The 16,463-nt window shown below is 42.1% G+C and overlaps 3 protein-coding genes across 5 annotated transcripts; 1 reads left to right on the top strand and 2 right to left on the bottom strand.

Annotated features, from left to right (window-relative positions):
* Positions 1-1,776: 1,776 nt before the first annotated feature.
* Positions 1,777-6,876, bottom strand: LOC120810829 (gamma-enolase). Of its 3 annotated transcripts, none has more exons than XM_040165760.2 (14): positions 5,990-6,876; positions 5,667-5,732; positions 5,369-5,454; positions 5,062-5,157; positions 4,877-4,935; positions 4,712-4,781; positions 4,468-4,601; positions 4,143-4,365; positions 3,869-4,066; positions 3,345-3,421; positions 2,902-3,026; positions 2,667-2,775; positions 2,444-2,502; positions 1,777-2,276 (listed from the first exon to the last, which is right to left on the bottom strand). In XM_040165760.2, the coding sequence occupies exons 1-14, from the start codon at positions 6,259-6,261 to the stop codon at positions 2,207-2,209; spliced, it is 1,644 nt and encodes a 547-aa protein (XP_040021694.2). In that variant the 5' UTR covers positions 6,262-6,876; the 3' UTR covers positions 1,777-2,206. The 3 variants fall into 3 exon arrangements, with proteins under 3 accessions (XP_040021694.2, XP_077951109.1, XP_040021696.2); XM_078094983.1 differs by having other exon boundaries at positions 5,667-5,897; positions 5,990-6,030; XM_040165762.2 differs by lacking the exons at positions 5,667-5,732; positions 5,990-6,876 and adding an exon at positions 5,801-5,903.
* A 125-nt stretch (positions 6,877-7,001) lies between these two features.
* Positions 7,002-12,203, bottom strand: mlf2 (myeloid leukemia factor 2). Its single transcript, XM_040165838.2, has 8 exons — positions 11,372-12,203; positions 10,119-10,230; positions 9,951-9,986; positions 9,399-9,452; positions 9,164-9,292; positions 8,683-8,842; positions 8,342-8,556; positions 7,002-7,580 (listed from the first exon to the last, which is right to left on the bottom strand). Exons 1-7 carry the CDS (start codon positions 11,413-11,415, stop codon positions 8,345-8,347), a joined length of 747 nt encoding a protein of 248 aa, XP_040021772.1. The 5' UTR covers positions 11,416-12,203; the 3' UTR covers positions 7,002-7,580; positions 8,342-8,344.
* Positions 12,204-12,261: 58 nt separating this feature from the next.
* cdc42l (cell division cycle 42, like) lies at positions 12,262-16,115 on the top strand. Its single transcript, XM_040165849.2, has 6 exons — positions 12,262-12,400; positions 13,712-13,816; positions 13,976-14,048; positions 14,147-14,256; positions 14,787-14,984; positions 15,107-16,115. Exons 2-6 carry the CDS (start codon positions 13,712-13,714, stop codon positions 15,194-15,196), a joined length of 576 nt encoding a protein of 191 aa, XP_040021783.2. The 5' UTR covers positions 12,262-12,400; the 3' UTR covers positions 15,197-16,115.
* Positions 16,116-16,463: the final 348 nt, after the last annotated feature.

Genomic DNA, 16,463 nt, shown 5'->3' with positions numbered 1-16,463 from the left:
AAGGGGATGCACAATCGGGTGAGAGAAAGGGAGAGAGGAGAGGGCGTGATTTGCATGAGGAGTGAGGGGGGAGGTTAGAGGAAGAGGAGGAGAAGGAGGGGAGTAGTGAGGCAGAGAGAAGGAGGAGGAAGAGAGGCGCAGAAAGCGGGGCCAAAACTCCGAAAGAGGGAGGGGATCGTGAGGGAGGGTCTCTGTGTCTCTGTTGCCTGTGGTCCCTCCAGAGTCACCTTTACTGTGCGGAGAGACTCGCGCCTCAGACTGAACGGGGGACAAGTGTCCCAATGGTTCTTTGTTCTCACGTGCCGCACTTACTCCCAAGGCCGGCTGGTCTGAAAGGTGGACAACGGGCAGAAAACATCTCATCCTGATGACCACGTCACGTGACCCAACAGAGCTCTAAACTCATCCAGAATAATGAAACAACCGGGCAACAGACAATGAAATCGTGCCCCCGCTGTCATTACTATGTCCGTCCAGTGACTCGCTGTCTTTCTGTCCGTCTGTCTGTCTGTCGAGGGTGGGTGGGTATGTGTGAGGGAGGGAGGGAGGGAGGGGGGGCTGGAGGGGGTTTGCAGCGGTGTGTCCAGTCAAGCGGCTCTGCAGACCTCCTCCTCCCCTCCGATCCGCTGCTGTCGCTCTCTCTCTCTCTCTCTCTCTCTCTCTCTCTCTCTCTCTCTCTCTCCCCTTCACGCAGCCCCCTGTCCCGTCGCCTATTGTGTGGTAACCATGGAAACCGGGCCGAGGACTGTATCAGCTGCGCTTGCGCCGGCTCCAGCCTTCCCTTCATCATCATCACCAGCATCCCGGCGCGACGGGCGTCGGGCGGCCTCGTCGCGCTCGCGCTCCCTCTGCTGCTCGGATCGTTCATATTCAAACGGAACGGACGCTAATTCTTATATATATATAAGCATCAGCTTATAATATATATATGTGTATATATATATATATATATATATATATATATATATATATATATATATATATATATATATATATATATATATATATATATATATATGTATATTGCCATACACACAAATATATATTTTAAAAATGAGATAATAAATGTGTGTGTTTCTCAATGCTATTTTTTCTGAACTGAATACATTGTAATTGTACAACATATTGCTCCTCACTGATAATATGTGCTAGAATCCTGTGGTATATCTTTAGCCGTTAGTGAAGTGACCATCATTATTATATTGAATTCAGAGGAATCAGTTATTTTTTTTAAATATCAGAATCAGAATCTGCTCCATGTATGCGCACACATGGGATTTGACTCCCAGTTACATGTGATCTCTGCAAAATCACAGAACATACAATAATAAATAATACATTTAAAAAAGGGGATATAAATACATATATATAAGACTGCCGCCGGAAGTTCGACCTCTGCTGCCTTCCTGAGGGTATCGATGTTGGAGGCCTAAGCCCCAGGAGAGAACCTGAAGATCTGCTCAGCCCACACAGTGTCATTGATGGTGAGGACAAGGTGGGGGCGGGGCGGTGTTGTGGGTGTCCTCCTAAAGTCCACTGTCGTTGCAACTTCATCACTAATTTATTTTATAATTTCAGGAATGATCGTCACTTTTTTCAGCAAGATTCCTGTGCAATATTTCTGTACGCATGTCAAACACCTGCTGTGACATAAACATTTAGTGTCGGCAGAAGAGCAACTTGCTCGGATATTACTTCTTTCAAATGAACTATGCAGAAGTGTCTTTTCATTGATTATTCACGCTTAACGCCCCTTTACATTGATACACAGAGTGATTTTGTTCATTTGTTCCCTGTTCTTTATTAAGCATTACCATATAGACAGACAAAGCAACGGTTACAATTTTAAAAGCAAGCTGCCGAGGGTTAAAATCACGAAATGACACAAGGAAGAGGAAGAAGAATAAATACCAGGGCACATAAGGTCAAAACACGTCTGCAGTGAGTCAAAGGAATCGAGGAAGAGAAAAAAATAACAAGGGGAGGCGCTCGTCTTTTTTTCCCTCTAGGCTTTGTTCAAGATTTTCTGCAACCAGCTGTAGTCACTCAAGCAAATCACTCGCTGAAGCGTGTGCTCAATTTACTCTAGAGTGCATTAACGGTGCATTTGAAAACTAATTAGTTGTAAGGTGTCATGATTGCATTACTATGTAATAAAACGTTCTGCTTATATGTTTCTTATGTGACACCGCCGAGGAACTGGTACTCAAAGGGCACTGGGGTTACGGAAGTTGTGTCCGGCGAAGCGAGCCTGGTCACCCAACTCTTCCTCAATCCTGAGAGGACGAAGAGGAGGCGAGGGGGAAACAGATAGAAGTGTCCAGCAGGCAGAAGAGTGTGAAAGAATGAAAGAAAGAGGGGATAAAAGAAGAAAATGTAAATGTTCTATAAGGTGTGTTTTATATTTGTATATTAATACAAACATAAACCAATTAATTCCCACCTCATGAGCTGATTGTATTTGGCCAGACGTTCTGATCGACAGGGAGCTCCAGTCTTGATCTGAATGTAGACACAAATATCAAGGATCACAGAGTCACATACGTATATTTTCACTATAATGTGATCTTTTGATTGCTTTTTTTAGTTAGATCAATACCATCTGTGGAATGCTAAAAATAAAGGCAACTACTCCAAAGGTAAGGTGTTGTGTGTGTGTGTGTTACCTGTCCAGTGCAGAGACCAACCACCAGGTCAGCTATAAAGGTGTCCTCTGTTTCTCCAGAGCGGTGGCTCACCATCACACCCCATCCATTCTCCTGGGCCAGCTTGCACCTGATAGGAGAAGAACAAATTAAAAGAAATATGATGCATGTTCTCACATGGCAGGCACGCACCTAAAAATGTGTGTCGTCTATGCATCATACACACACACACACACACATACACACACAAACTCACGCCTTGATGGCCTCTGTAACAGAGCCAATCTGGTTGACTTTAAGCAGCAGGCAGTTGCAGGCCTTGTCCTCCACGGCTCGTTGTATCCTTCGCGGGTTTGTGACCGTCAGATCGTCTCCAACGACCTGCGCAAATTATGCAAGTTACAGGCCAATAACAAGTGTGGTACTCCCAGTAAATGTATCAGATCAACTCAGCCCAGTAAATCCATTACTGTTCAACGAAGATCAGCGCATTGAGATGTAAAATGGGGTGGAATCAGACACAATAAAATACGCCATTAAGTTTCACTATGGCATTTTGCAGCCATATACTAGATGCTAAAAAAGGAATTCTTGAACTCTGCAGCGTCAATTTGGACTATTCCCATAGTTGAAAGTGCAACACTCAAATTGCTGGAATATAAGGATAGTTCACTCCAAGATAACACGGGCAAAGTGTACCTGGATTCCCACTGAGGCTGTAAACTGTGACCAAGCCGGCCAGTCATCCTGGTCAAAAGGATCTTCAATAGACACAACTGGGGAAAAAGGAAAAACGAGAACAATCATTTTTCAGCGTAAGTCTAACATTACAGCTGTGAAACGCTCATTTTCTCCTTGACTCATTCCTCCAAGTTAATAGGACGAGAGCACCAATGACAATTACGCTTCTGATGGGAGTAATGTCTTTAGAATGCACTCACATTACACACAGATGCCCACACAAGCAGGAAGTACACCATTGACAGGGTAAAGAGCCACAATGGAGTAGGTCCCTGCTTGCCAAATGTGCACTGCAGCCCATAATTAAAACCTCTTTAACAGGACCGAGTGTCTGCAGGACCGACAAGGCTGCGGAGAATCCAACTGTCTTTTTTTCCTTAGTTTCTCTGGCTAAAATGTGAAGACATGGACATTGTAGAAATATGTAAAATAGGCGGGGATATTCATTTACTCACTGGGTCATCAACACACAGAACACACACCTGGGTAGTTGTTAATGAAGCCCTGGTAGATGCTGGCCAGCTCCTCGCCGCTGATGTTGCGGGCGGCGTTGGGTGGAGACTTGAAGTCCAGGTCGTACTTTCCCTCATTGAAAAACTCTGAAGCAGCGACATCCATCCCTATCACCACTTTGTCTGTGAAGCCTGCCTTCTCTATGGCCGTCTTAATCAGCTCCAGGGCTGAAGAGGTGAAACAGAAAGATGTGACATGACAAGTTGAGGGAAGAAGAAGAATTCTCGTGTGGGTTGATCTTACCTTCACTGTTTTCTTGAATATTGGGGGCAAACCCTCCCTCGTCTCCCACATTTGTAGCATCCTGACCGTACTTCTCCTTGATAACGTCTCTCAGTGTCTGGTAGAGCTCCGCCCCCATACGCAGAGCATCACGGAAAGACTCCGCCCCAACAGGAAGCACCATGAACTCCTGCATAGCCAGTCTGTTCCCAGCATGGGAGCCCCCATTGATCACATTAAAAGCCTGAGTGAGAAACAGATGACACGGATGAGATTGTATTTGAGCTTTTTATGTTAGGAAAAGTGAAATAAAAATTGCACTTTAAATAGAATAAAAGGGACTCACAGGAACTGGGAGGACCAACTCTCCGTTTCCAGCCAGATCAGCAATGTGGCGGTACAAGGGAACACCTTTCTCTGCTGCGCCAGCTTTGCATATGGCCAAGGATACGCCGAGAATAGCATTGGCCCCAAACTTAGCTGGGAGAAAACACACCACATGGGTGCAGTGAGTGAGCACTGGTGCGGAAACACGTCAAGACACACACAGAATATGGCATCGCTGCACACGCGATGTGAACCAGGCTTACATTTGTTCTCAGTGCCGTCCATTTCAATCATCGTGTTGTCCAGTTTCTCCTGCTCCAACACATTGATTCCCTTAAAGAAAAGGAACATTTCAGAAATGTGCAATCATGAGTATATAGCTCGGCCATTTTGGATTTGAAATGATTAAATCCTGCACTGCTACTCACAGACTGGATGAGGGCTGGTCCAAGGGTGTCATTAATGTGACTGACCGCTTTGGTTACGCCTTAAACAGCAGGACAGAAGACATGTTTTCACATACTGACACATAAACTAAAACGGTCATTCCACATTTGTATTTGTAAGCAGAATACAAAGAAAAATTGAGACACATCTCAATATAAATGTCCACCTTTTCCTTTGTAGCGAGTTTTGTCTCCATCTCTGAGCTCAAGAGCCTCATAGATGCCGGTGGATGCACCACTGGGCACAGCAGCCCTGAACACACCTGGAATGGACACAGGTTAGTTGGTGGGTGGAGAGCAAGGACATACAGCACAGGTGTGGAAAGGTAAAGGTGAAAGTAAGCTTGTGCGAATACAAGATGGCTTTTCAGAAGGTTTGGATTAGACACGGTACCCGGTCAAGCCAACTGTCCGACCAGAACACAACAGACAACAGAGTCATCTTTTTATTTAAGAATTAAGAATGTTTTCAACCTTTGCCAGTATGCAGATCTACTTCCACAGTCGGGTTGCCCCGTGAGTCCAGGATCTCCCTGGCAACAATACTCACTATGGACATCCTGTAAAAAAAAAACAAAGCAACTAATTCATTTTGATGCTCATGAAAAAAAAAAATCATACGATCATTTCCCTTTTTGGTTTGAAACAGGTCTGCAGAAAAACGTGTATGAAAATAACAATAAGCAAACATCAAAAATGCATTCCATGGCAGCCTCAATTTCAGATTAGTCACAATGACTTGACACTCTTCCTCTTCCTCACGTTTACACACCTTGATGATGGTGACGCAGCTTTATGGGACGAGAAGAGTTCGGAAAAGATGCTCCTTAGGAAGACGCTGGCACACACAGACAAGCACAAATACACAGGGAGGGAAACGCAAAGCAAAAGGCTACCGATGCATACCTATTTATGGATCAACCGGAGCACAAGCCAGCTCAATGTCTGTGCCGTCACTGACTGACGATATGGACCAATGGAGGGATGAGGCGGCGAGGAGACACTGAGCAGGAGGATGTGAGGATGGGGAGGAGGAGGGAGGTTTTAGACAGACGGAGGGAATGAACAAAACAGATCACTCTTTAGAAACATTACCTGCAGCGTGTTTGAAGGCGAGTGGAGAAAGTGAGCGGATGTGAGCGAATGAGAGGGAGGACGGGGAGGTGGGAGGAGAAGGGGTGAAAACGTATGACATACATGGGGGGAGGGGGAGTGTGTGAGTCATTGGAAGACGAAGAGGGGAGGGAATGAAACTGGGGGAGTATAAAGACGGATGGAGTATCCAGAAATCCAGAAAAATCAAATATCCGAGGGAAAGATTTATTGACCTTTCTTAGTGGACTATATTTGCATTTAACAGCCTGCATGTCGAGTCATTTCTTTGGCACTGCTTTCTGTGAGAATATCTGCTCATGAGCAAACAAAAAAAACAGTATAGCACCTGATGACGTGCGCTAATCTTTGCCAAGGAAACTGCTAACATTAACATTTGATGTGGAGGCTGCGCAGTAATCCTGCAAACAAATTGATGGAAAATGGATAAAACAATCTGAACACTTTACATGTGGATGACAGCCTGAATGCAACAGAACAAAGAAACAGGGAGGAGGATACACGCAAAGACAGATGCACAAAAGGAGCCGCCGGGTAGGAGAACTTTAGAGATCTAATGACGGAGATTAGAGGAGACAGGTAGACAGGTGACGAGAGATGTTGGGGGAAGGACACGCAATTTAAAAATAGTCTCGGATGTAATTAAAGATACAGCAAGGACAGTCGGAGGCAGGCAGGGAGCCCGCTATGGGAGTGATTTATCCAAACAGAAGGTTTTCATTGGCTGTTGCCCTTGTGTGCTTCATCTGGAGGTCACATGACCAGCAGACATGGTGGCTCAGGGAGGAGGGGGCATAGCGATACGTGCAGTGGGATGGATACGTACAGCTGATTCGTCAGTTCAAAAAATGAACTAGCGCAGCAGATTAAAAGATTCACACCCTCTGCCTTCACAGAAGAAAAAACTCTCAATACAAAATACAAACATCAGACAATTACGTATAATTGACAGATTTAGTGGAACACATTAATGGCTGTACGATGACTTGAGGGATTCAGTTTTAGAAAAAACTCCATGATTTATTACACAAGGCATGAAATCTCAAACACAACCACAACAGAGACACATTTTAATTATTATCTAACAATGTTTAATGAACTTTTATTTCGTTAGATTAATTGGTTAACAGTATACAATTCAATTCACTGACACACTAGTGCCTTCACAAACATAAAATGGACTGTACAGCAGATCTATGTACTGTATACTGTAGCACTGAAGTGCAGTGGGCAAAAACACATGTCAAGTTTTGAGAATGAGTATATATAAAGTGAGTGTAGTTATACCCTTGTTTGCACAAGGGTGCATTGTGTGTGTGTGTGTGTGTGTGTGTGTGTGTGTGTTGTGTAGCAGTGGCGAAGGAGAACTGTAAATGTAACTATCAAGCGCGTGGGGTTTTCGTTCGTTCGTGTGTGTGTGTGCGTATGTGTGGTTCATGAATAGACAGTCCAGTCATATCAAACATTTACGACGGGCAGTTGTGACGGTCATCAACTTCCATCTTCAGCGTGGTTCACAGCATTGGGGAAATCTTCCCTCAACTTCTTCCATCTAGTCGCCCAAGTGTGACACCTGCAGAGAGAGTAAAGCAAGGACGCCGTGTGTTTAATGACATCAAATTACAAACAGAAGAGGCGGATGGAATCAACAGAGCTGAGCAACTGAACCATTTTAACTTTTGTTGCAGACACATAAAACAAAATCCAATTTACCGGTTTGATCGAGGACAGCCTCACATTGTTATTACACCATTTTATAAGGGTTGGCTGCGCTGACTCCTGACAGCTGCTCGACATCCTTGTCAATCCATATTCTTCTGTGTTTATAATCTAAAATGTTGTCTTCCCGAGTGTTATTGTTACGTTTGTCTATTCCTTACACACTTTCCTCCTTTGTTGATCGTTATGAAGTTTTCTCTGCATTTGGGGGAGGGGGGGGGGGGGGTTCTGAATCAAGAGTCTAACAACAGAGGTTATATTGGGTTGTATAAATAGAGCAGACTTGTCTTCTTGCCTTTTGCTGCATCATATCTGGACATGTCGCCAGTGCTTGTCTTGTCCTTGTCCTTATGATGAATTGAGATTATAGCTGTAAAACTGTTTAAAAAAACATTTTTTTAAACTGTTTTAATTCCAGCTATAATCTCAAATCATCATAAGGACGTGTATATGGCGTAGAACCCCTAAATTTGCTAATTTAATGATGCAGGAAGAAGAAATGTATTTTAATTCGTATACATTTTTGATATTTTTCTGAAGGCACATATAATTAAAAACAGTGTACAGGTAATAAACCACGGCAATCATAATATGTTACTAAATATTCACGCTTACCTCTCACCAGTCGTAACGTGGACGGGTGTGGGGCTGACGGTCTCTCGGGGAGTCGTGCCGATGTCCTGGTGGGGTCGTTGAGCTGGGAGGGGCGGCAAGGGCGAGCTGCTGGCCTCCTCCCCGTCGATCCCGGCCGTACTCCAGCCCCCGGGCAGTCGGGGGAACGTATCTTACTGCCTCCCTCCTCCATTCCTCATCAAACGCTCCAGCATCAGCTAACAGGATCACACGGACGTTTAGACAGCGACACAAATCACACAGCGCATGTCGCTGCATCATGATTAGCATTAGCAGCCCCCCCCCCCCGTCATCAACAATCGATTTCTGCCCCAATGACTCACTCTCATCAAGGTTAATGAAGTCTTGTCGTTCCTCGCGGTCTCCAGTGCGGCGATTTCGGGAACGCTCCATTATGTGCCCACGCTCCCCGATGTGGTGGCCGATGGCGAGACGCTCAAGGCCGCTTTCACTGTCCCTCATCGACTGTCGCGTCTCGCGGATCTGAGGTGAAAAGTAGCGACGTGGTTTTACTAAAACAAGAAGGATACTCTGCACTCTGAATGAACTCAGACCAAAACGTTTGTATGACAACTAAGGTGTTTATGGTGTACATTATCTATTTACTGTCACTACAATTACTGGGGATTTCATGGGTTATGAAGCCAGAACGCTCCAGTCATGCCTGGAATAAGAAAGCAAGAAGCCAACGTGGCCAATCAGGCTTGCCCTTGGAGGAGAGAAATCACTGTCTTATTTGTCGCTAATCAGCCCTCTCTAGGTGTACCATAATCATTTCAACGAACGTGAACGGGTTACTCTCACCCCTCCGGGGCCTGTTCTCGTCGCACTGGTCTGTTGATAAACTTCGGGAGGCCCGGAGTCTGTCGAGGAGTAGGAGATCACTGTTGACGAGGAAAACGTCTGACAGTTTGGTGAGCCGGACATCCTGTCCTGGAAGAGGAACATAACAAAGAGTAAATCAAAGTACTGTTCAGATAAAAGTTTTACTTGTGGTGTAATTTTGTTGTGTTTATTTGAAGTTGGTTGAGCTACTTACCACGTTTCCCATCATTTCTCCCATCATGCCAAACATATCCATGAATCCTCCACCCTGCCAAAATACATTTAAGCAGATATTGTATTATAGAATTTGATGAACTTTAAGTACAGAGTGGAACACCTCTAAAACCAGCATTCATTGTGAGTTCAGTACCACTACATCATCCTTTGAGACCCACAACGTCTTCTTCAGAGCAGGAAGATGCATAAAATACAATTTTTTGAGTCCTGTAATCAGATTATTTTGTCTTTTGTCCAGTGACAAACTCTTCTTTTCTCAACTCATCTAAGTAAACTCTACAAAACGTTAACTTATTTAAAACCACAATCTAGACTGTACCGGAACTAGTTTAAATCCCAACCCTGGGTCATGTAATTATACCACAATACAGTCCAATTTTCACACAATACTGTGCTTTCCAACTGCCGCTCAGTAGTATTTTGATCACTGTCATGTCACTTCATATTTGGCTAACTTGTGTAATCAACAATATGCAATGAAACATTTATTTTGAAGGTATTGACTGATGTCATAGAAGCCGCTACTCACCATTCCCATCATGCCAAAGGGGGCCAACGGACCAGCCTAGAAAGAAAGACACATCTTAAAATAAAAAATAACACGTAACAACTAAAATAGATTAACTAATGTGGATATCATAAACATGAAATAAACAAAACACACTGAAACAGCCCCGTCAACACGGCCGAGCGTTACCTGTCTGCGTGGTGCACGGGGTGCTTGTATCTGGGGGGTGAGGGCGAAGGGATCCATGCCAAATGGTCCAAACATTAGCCTCATCTGCTGCCTGTGAGCTGCAAATGGATCCCTAAAAGAAAACACAGATTTGGGTAAAATTGTATTAAAACAATTAATGATTGTTAATAATAATAATCCATCATATTGTAATAGAGAAAAAGATGTCCAGATCAACATGTTTTCTATACTTCCCAAATAACTTGATCGCCAAGATTAATAGATGGCCATAATTGTTGCAGGTTTACGTTCTATCAATTACCTAATCAATTAAGGTTCAATCTCAAATTGGCATTGATTCATTTATGTTGTACTTTTTGTTGTTTTGCATTCAAGAAAAGTGCATGCGTCTCTCTAGAGGGTCCTAATTATTCGATCAGTTTCTATCTTCTCATATTGGAGGATTTAAAGATGGTCTCTAATACAAATGACAGTTGACTGAATATTGTTGGGTTGTGGACATTTAGTTGTACCAAAATGACATGTTAAACACACCTGGATTTAAAAGAAAATAAAATAAAGATAAGGCAATAATGGAAAAACTTTGAGTTGGAGCCTTTTACAAGCCGTCTTTGCTGTTTTGACATTATAAAGAGGGATGTTGCTCACTGTGTGACAGCTGATGAATATCTAAGGACACCACAGGCGCCCAAATAGGGCAACGGAAGTTTCAAATACTATTTGAAACAAATGATAAAGCTTGCCTGTGTTTATGCAGCAAGTCTGTAAACTGCTCCATAGATCCAGTTTCACAACACCAAATGAGTTTATTGTGAATGCCAATGAACTAACACAAAAAGAAGAATGGTTTCATGCACTTTTCGAATGCAAATTCTTCAGGTAACTGTATGTTAATGAGGTTCAGGTACCTTGACCATTAAATCATTGCCCACTGTCATCAATTAACTAACTCTCAAAGTGAATTGGGAAACAACGGGAAGTTCTACCAGGAGTGATAATTGGCCATTTCAGCACCTAGTTGGTTAATCAAATGCTTGAGAAGTCTGACAGCTTCTTCTTTTTTTGTTATGGTCTATCCAATATGGAGGACCACTGTAGGCCCCCACAGCTGGCTGGAGTAACGTTAGGTACCTGCTTAAAGAACAGGGGGGGGGGGAATTCACTTAACGTGCAAACGTCTACATTTTCCGATTCTCGCAAAACACATGGCGATGACAGCGTCTCAACAAAATGTTATTAATGTCAATACTTACATCATGTAGGGGTCGTCGTCAACGTCATTCAAGAACCGAAACATGCTAGGTGGTTTAACTCAGCTGGCTGATGCTAGCCAGCTAGCTAGGTAAACAGTCGTGTTTTTTCAAGGATAAAATAAAATGACGGACTCAAACTATGAATAGGCTGAAAAGGAGTTCCTCTTATTAGCTCCGTCTCCAAAACACCAGGTTAGAACTTCTGTTATTCAGAGCAAGAGATGGCCCAGAGTCTCACTAGATAGTAAATTCCAGAAACCTGGACCAAACATGAAAACGGAAGTGAGTCCTCTGACAAAGAGAAGCAGCACTACGGTAAAGTTAGCATTGGAGCTAACAAAAGTAACTTCCGGGCTCCTTATTTTTCAAAATAAAGTATTTCCCGAGAGGCTTAGCAATGTTTTATGGTAATGTCATGATTCAGAATAAGAAATATTGTCGACAAAAATAAAACACATTCATTTTCAAAATCGTTTGAAATTGAGTATATTACTCATTACATAGATGTCAAAAGAAAATCGCGCATTTACATATGAGGCATATTTACTTCATATCCACGAAACCAATGACGCCAATCCAAGACATTTACAGGGGTTCAAGATTCCAGCTCGTGATAATTTGGCTTGTTTTAATTTGTTTGATTGTGCTGATCCAATTTGTTGATACATACAATACATTTTAATCTGTTCCGAAAACAAATACAAGAGGATCGACTTGCAGATGTAAAGCAAAACAATCTTAAGTAAATCCAAATGAGACATGTAGCACAGAAAAATAAATACAAAAGGATTTCAATAAAGGTGATTTACCATTAGCGTGGTACAAACTGTGCGCATGAAACACGTGTGGTACAGACAGGATGTAACGTGCATGTCGTGGGTGGTTGCTGCAGTCCACTAGGTGGCGCTGTTTCTGTTCTGCGGGGGTCTAACGTGGTGAGCGTGTCTCTGAAGGTCTGCGGCTGCGCACTAGAGGATTCGACCCTCAAACCCGGATGTAACCAACGCCTAACCTGTCCGAAGAAAAACGGTGAGTAGAGTTAGAAAAACAGTCTAAAATAGCTATTCGTGGCGAACTATACAGTCTGCAAATGTACAGGAGAAGGGTTTTAACAACACGAAGCTTCTACTGAAAGGAAATGCTTGTGAATTCGGTTAAATTTCCGTAGTGTTTAAAGTTTCCGAGCCATCAAGCCTAGTTTAATGTTGGCTAACATCAATCTGGTATTGAAGTTGTCTGTTGTCACAGTGGTTTGAGCGATTATTTGATTGTGTTTTTCATTAAAGGTTATAAGCTGTTGTTTTAGTAAGTAAGCTACCCGAGGCAACAGTTTGACAGTTGACAATTCTCCGTTTTTTCCACTTTATCAGCCTGAGCACAATCACTTAAAAAACAACAACCTCTACTACAACCAGGCCCGGCTTCGACAGCTCGTTTTTAAACAAGTTACAGCTCGTAAAGTTCAACCAATTTCCCAAAGTTTTGAAGTTGAAACGCTACGTTTACCCCAAATGAGCTGATTGTTTTATTTAGCGGAAGTGTCGCGCGGCATCCGCTCCTGAATGGGCTCGCGGGCCGTCGTCCTTTTCTGCGTCGTTGGTATGCAGCCGATGCGGAAGTGATTCGCTGTCATCAAAACGCTTCTGCACGCACATGTAGTAACAAGCATAGCAGACATAGCAAGACTTGTGTGGAAATGTTTTGAAAAATGACTAGTAACTTTAGCTCTAAAATAAACGTAGTTAATTAAAACGATACAATAACTAAGAAATATAGTGTGTATACGGTGTGTATTTTGGGATTCTTTGAGAAGCATTCTGGCTGGTGAAGGTTACGTTGATTTGAACTATTCCAAATGTCTGTTGGTGCCATTTGATTGGAATTAATGTATATCACTTCATAAAGTATACGTTTAATCTTAATTAGAACATCATAGAGTGCAATACTCTAATATTGGTGCATCATTGTGCAAGCAGCATTTACATGTTGGAGCGAGCCAATGTAGAGCTAATCTTAACTGGTAATCATATCTGTTACATAAATATGTAGAAGAGTAAAAAATATAACGTTTTCCCCCTGGACTGATAAATAAATATTCCAGTACAGCACAGCTACCTCAAAATTCAGGGCTTGAAGTTAGTTTTTTTCCCACTACGCTAAAAACGTATATTTTCAGTCGCTCTTTGTCCATCTGTCATTCAAAATATTTCCTGGCGTGTTAATGTAAATGTTTGGTTACTTCCTCTCTCTGTCTGGCTGTACTGCGTCTCGGTCTGATTATACTGTTCTGTATTTGCAAACTCTCTGGTGATGTTTCCTATTTTCTCTCTGTCGCTGTAGATGCAGACTATAAAATGTGTAGTTGTAGGCGATGGAGCAGTAGGAAAGACCTGCTTACTGATCTCCTACACAACTAACAAGTTCCCGTCAGAATATGTGCCTACGGTAAGACGATTTAATAAAAGCTGAATCATGTTGAAAAGTACAATGTAACACGTCAACGTGGAAAAGCTGGATCCTTCCATTAATTGTTCTTAAGCTAAATAAAACATGCTGCATTTTATTTTTGTCCAATTAGTTATCTTTTTTGTTTTTTCTTTAAAGGTGTTTGATAATTATGCAGTGACTGTGATGATCGGGGGGGAGCCCTACACCCTCGGCCTATTTGACACAGCAGGTAACGAGAATCTTTGTGAACATCTTTTTTTTATTTTTGTCCCTTTTTTAAAACAAGTAGTCGAGCTTCCCTATTTCTCTTGTGATTGCCGCTCACAGGTCAGGAGGATTATGACCGGCTCCGTCCTCTCAGCTATCCACAGACAGACGTGTTCCTCGTATGTTTCTCTGTCGTCTCCCCGTCATCGTTTGAAAATGTCAAAGAGAAGGTCAGTTTTCAAATCCTTTTTTTTCTGTCGCTGATTGTGAAAAAAATTGAATTGACTTTCGTTTTAAAGATATTTTAACAGCTGGAATTACTTATTTTCTCAATTCAATCATTTATTTGTTGAGTATATAAAAAGTTCATCACAATTTCCTTGAAATAATTGGAAACGGTTTGCTTGTTCACAAGATTGTTTAAAAATTAAGCCAATATCAAAATAGTTCATATAATATAGAAATACAGTAAAATAAATGATAATATAATTCAGTAGATATGAAAGCCTTGGTTTAGATCATTTCTATTATTCCTGACATTGAGAAATGTAACACAATCTGCAAAAGAGTGTTCATTGCAACCACCGTGTCTCAGTGTTATAATATTTTGTAGTGTAGTGCTGTCTCTCAGTACCTCACAGGTACAGGTTTCAATACTTAAGCATCAAACACATTTAGTGTGGGTTTTTTTGAGGTACCTAGACATGGACGGGAAGGAAGAAAGTGTGGATCTAATCGCAATGTCTCTTCTTCCACCCAGTGGGTTCCTGAGATTTCTCACCACTGCCCACGCACACCCTTCCTGTTAGTGGGAACACAGATGGATCTCCGGGAAGACAGCAACACAATCGAGAAGCTGGCGAAGAACAAACAGCGCCCCATATATCCAGAGAGCGGAGAGAAGCTGGCTCGTGAGCTGAAGGCCGTCAAATACGTGGAGTGCTCTGCCCTGACACAGGTATGGGGCGCTGTTGAATTTCCATCTAATTGAGCTGAAAAGCAATAAAATTGTTTGCTAAATCAGGCTATAAAATTGGACCGTATTTAAACGATCGCTCTCTGTTTTGATATCTGTTCCAGCGAGGACTTAAGAACGTGTTTGACGAGGCCATCCTGGCAGCACTGGAGCCTCCCGAGACCAAAACCAAAAGAAAGTGTATCCTGCTATAAAATAGCAATGATAACGGCAGACGTAACAGTGTAGTAGGTGGGGTGAATCAGAACATGAGAAAGATCAATGGCCGTTATGAAAGAAGGACAAACTAAAAGGGGAATGGAGGTGAAATGCCATTGAGACTTATTCTAAAACACGTGTACATTGATTGTGCCTTCAAAATAAACTTTGAAGGAGGATGGAGGAGAAAACCTCAGCACGCAGTGTCACCATCTCCTTTTCTGAAAGCTTTTAGAAATAACAGTGTTCTCTCTACAAATATTCAGGTGGGGCGGGCCCCCCCTGCCTGTCACTGTTGCTCCTTTTCTTTTAAAGACAGATTATTTTATATCGTTAATGCTTTGACCTCCACTGTGTTTTACTCATTTTGGCCTAGTTGTTCTTTAAAATCCAGTGTTGTGAAATATAAACGGGGGAAACACTTTTAACATCAAGTATTTTAGTGAACTTTATTCACTAAAATTCATATAAAGGGGCAACTTAATTTTAGGTAATAATCTATTTCTTTTCTCTTCTGACCATTTTGGAACGAATAATGAAAGAGATGTACTGTCATTCATTGGGGTCACAAAGGTTACTGTCTTCCAAATCTCAGACTACGGCCAAGTGCATGTTCACAAATTTCCTTTCTTCAGTGGAATTATGAATTTCTACTTCATTGTCATTTTATGTATATTGTATTCATTTTGTGACTCTGTTTTAGGAAAATATTCATTTGCTTTATTTTGACACTTGAGTTGTTACTTTATCAAGATCTTTTTATTTTGTATTGCTAGACTACAAACTTTGAGGGATTGATAATGTAACAAATAAGTGGTCTGTTATTCTTGATACAGATTGAGATGCTAACAGTCAATAGTAAATTTCTGGGTGTTTGTAATCACAAGATATTTTTAATAAAACGGTTTAATGACATTGAAAGTAGCCATTGTTTTGTATGCTGGAGGGTGAATGTTGGATGACAAATCATAAAATAGAAAATTACTTACACATTAAACGAGTGTATCGTGTTTACTGGAATTTATTCTCAAAGAAAAGGCCTATCTTTGATTATTCTGCAACCTGCCGTGTTCATCAGTTAGCGCCCTCTTCTGGCGTGTTTTTTGGCGTGTCTCAGCACTAGTCGTCAATCATTGCTGTTGGGCTCTCACGCACTGTACTTTTGTACACTGTAGTTTTTAATATATGAAAGAAATGGGCAATGATGGAAATGAATGCCCCCTAACTACAACTGCGCATAATCCCGCATGTACAGCCTGGAAA

Source organism: Gasterosteus aculeatus, chromosome 20 (genome assembly GCF_964276395.1).
Source record: "Gasterosteus aculeatus chromosome 20, fGasAcu3.hap1.1, whole genome shotgun sequence".
Classification (NCBI taxonomy): Eukaryota; Metazoa; Chordata; class Actinopteri; order Perciformes; family Gasterosteidae; genus Gasterosteus; species Gasterosteus aculeatus.
This window is presented reverse-complemented; position numbering and strand designations above follow the sequence as displayed.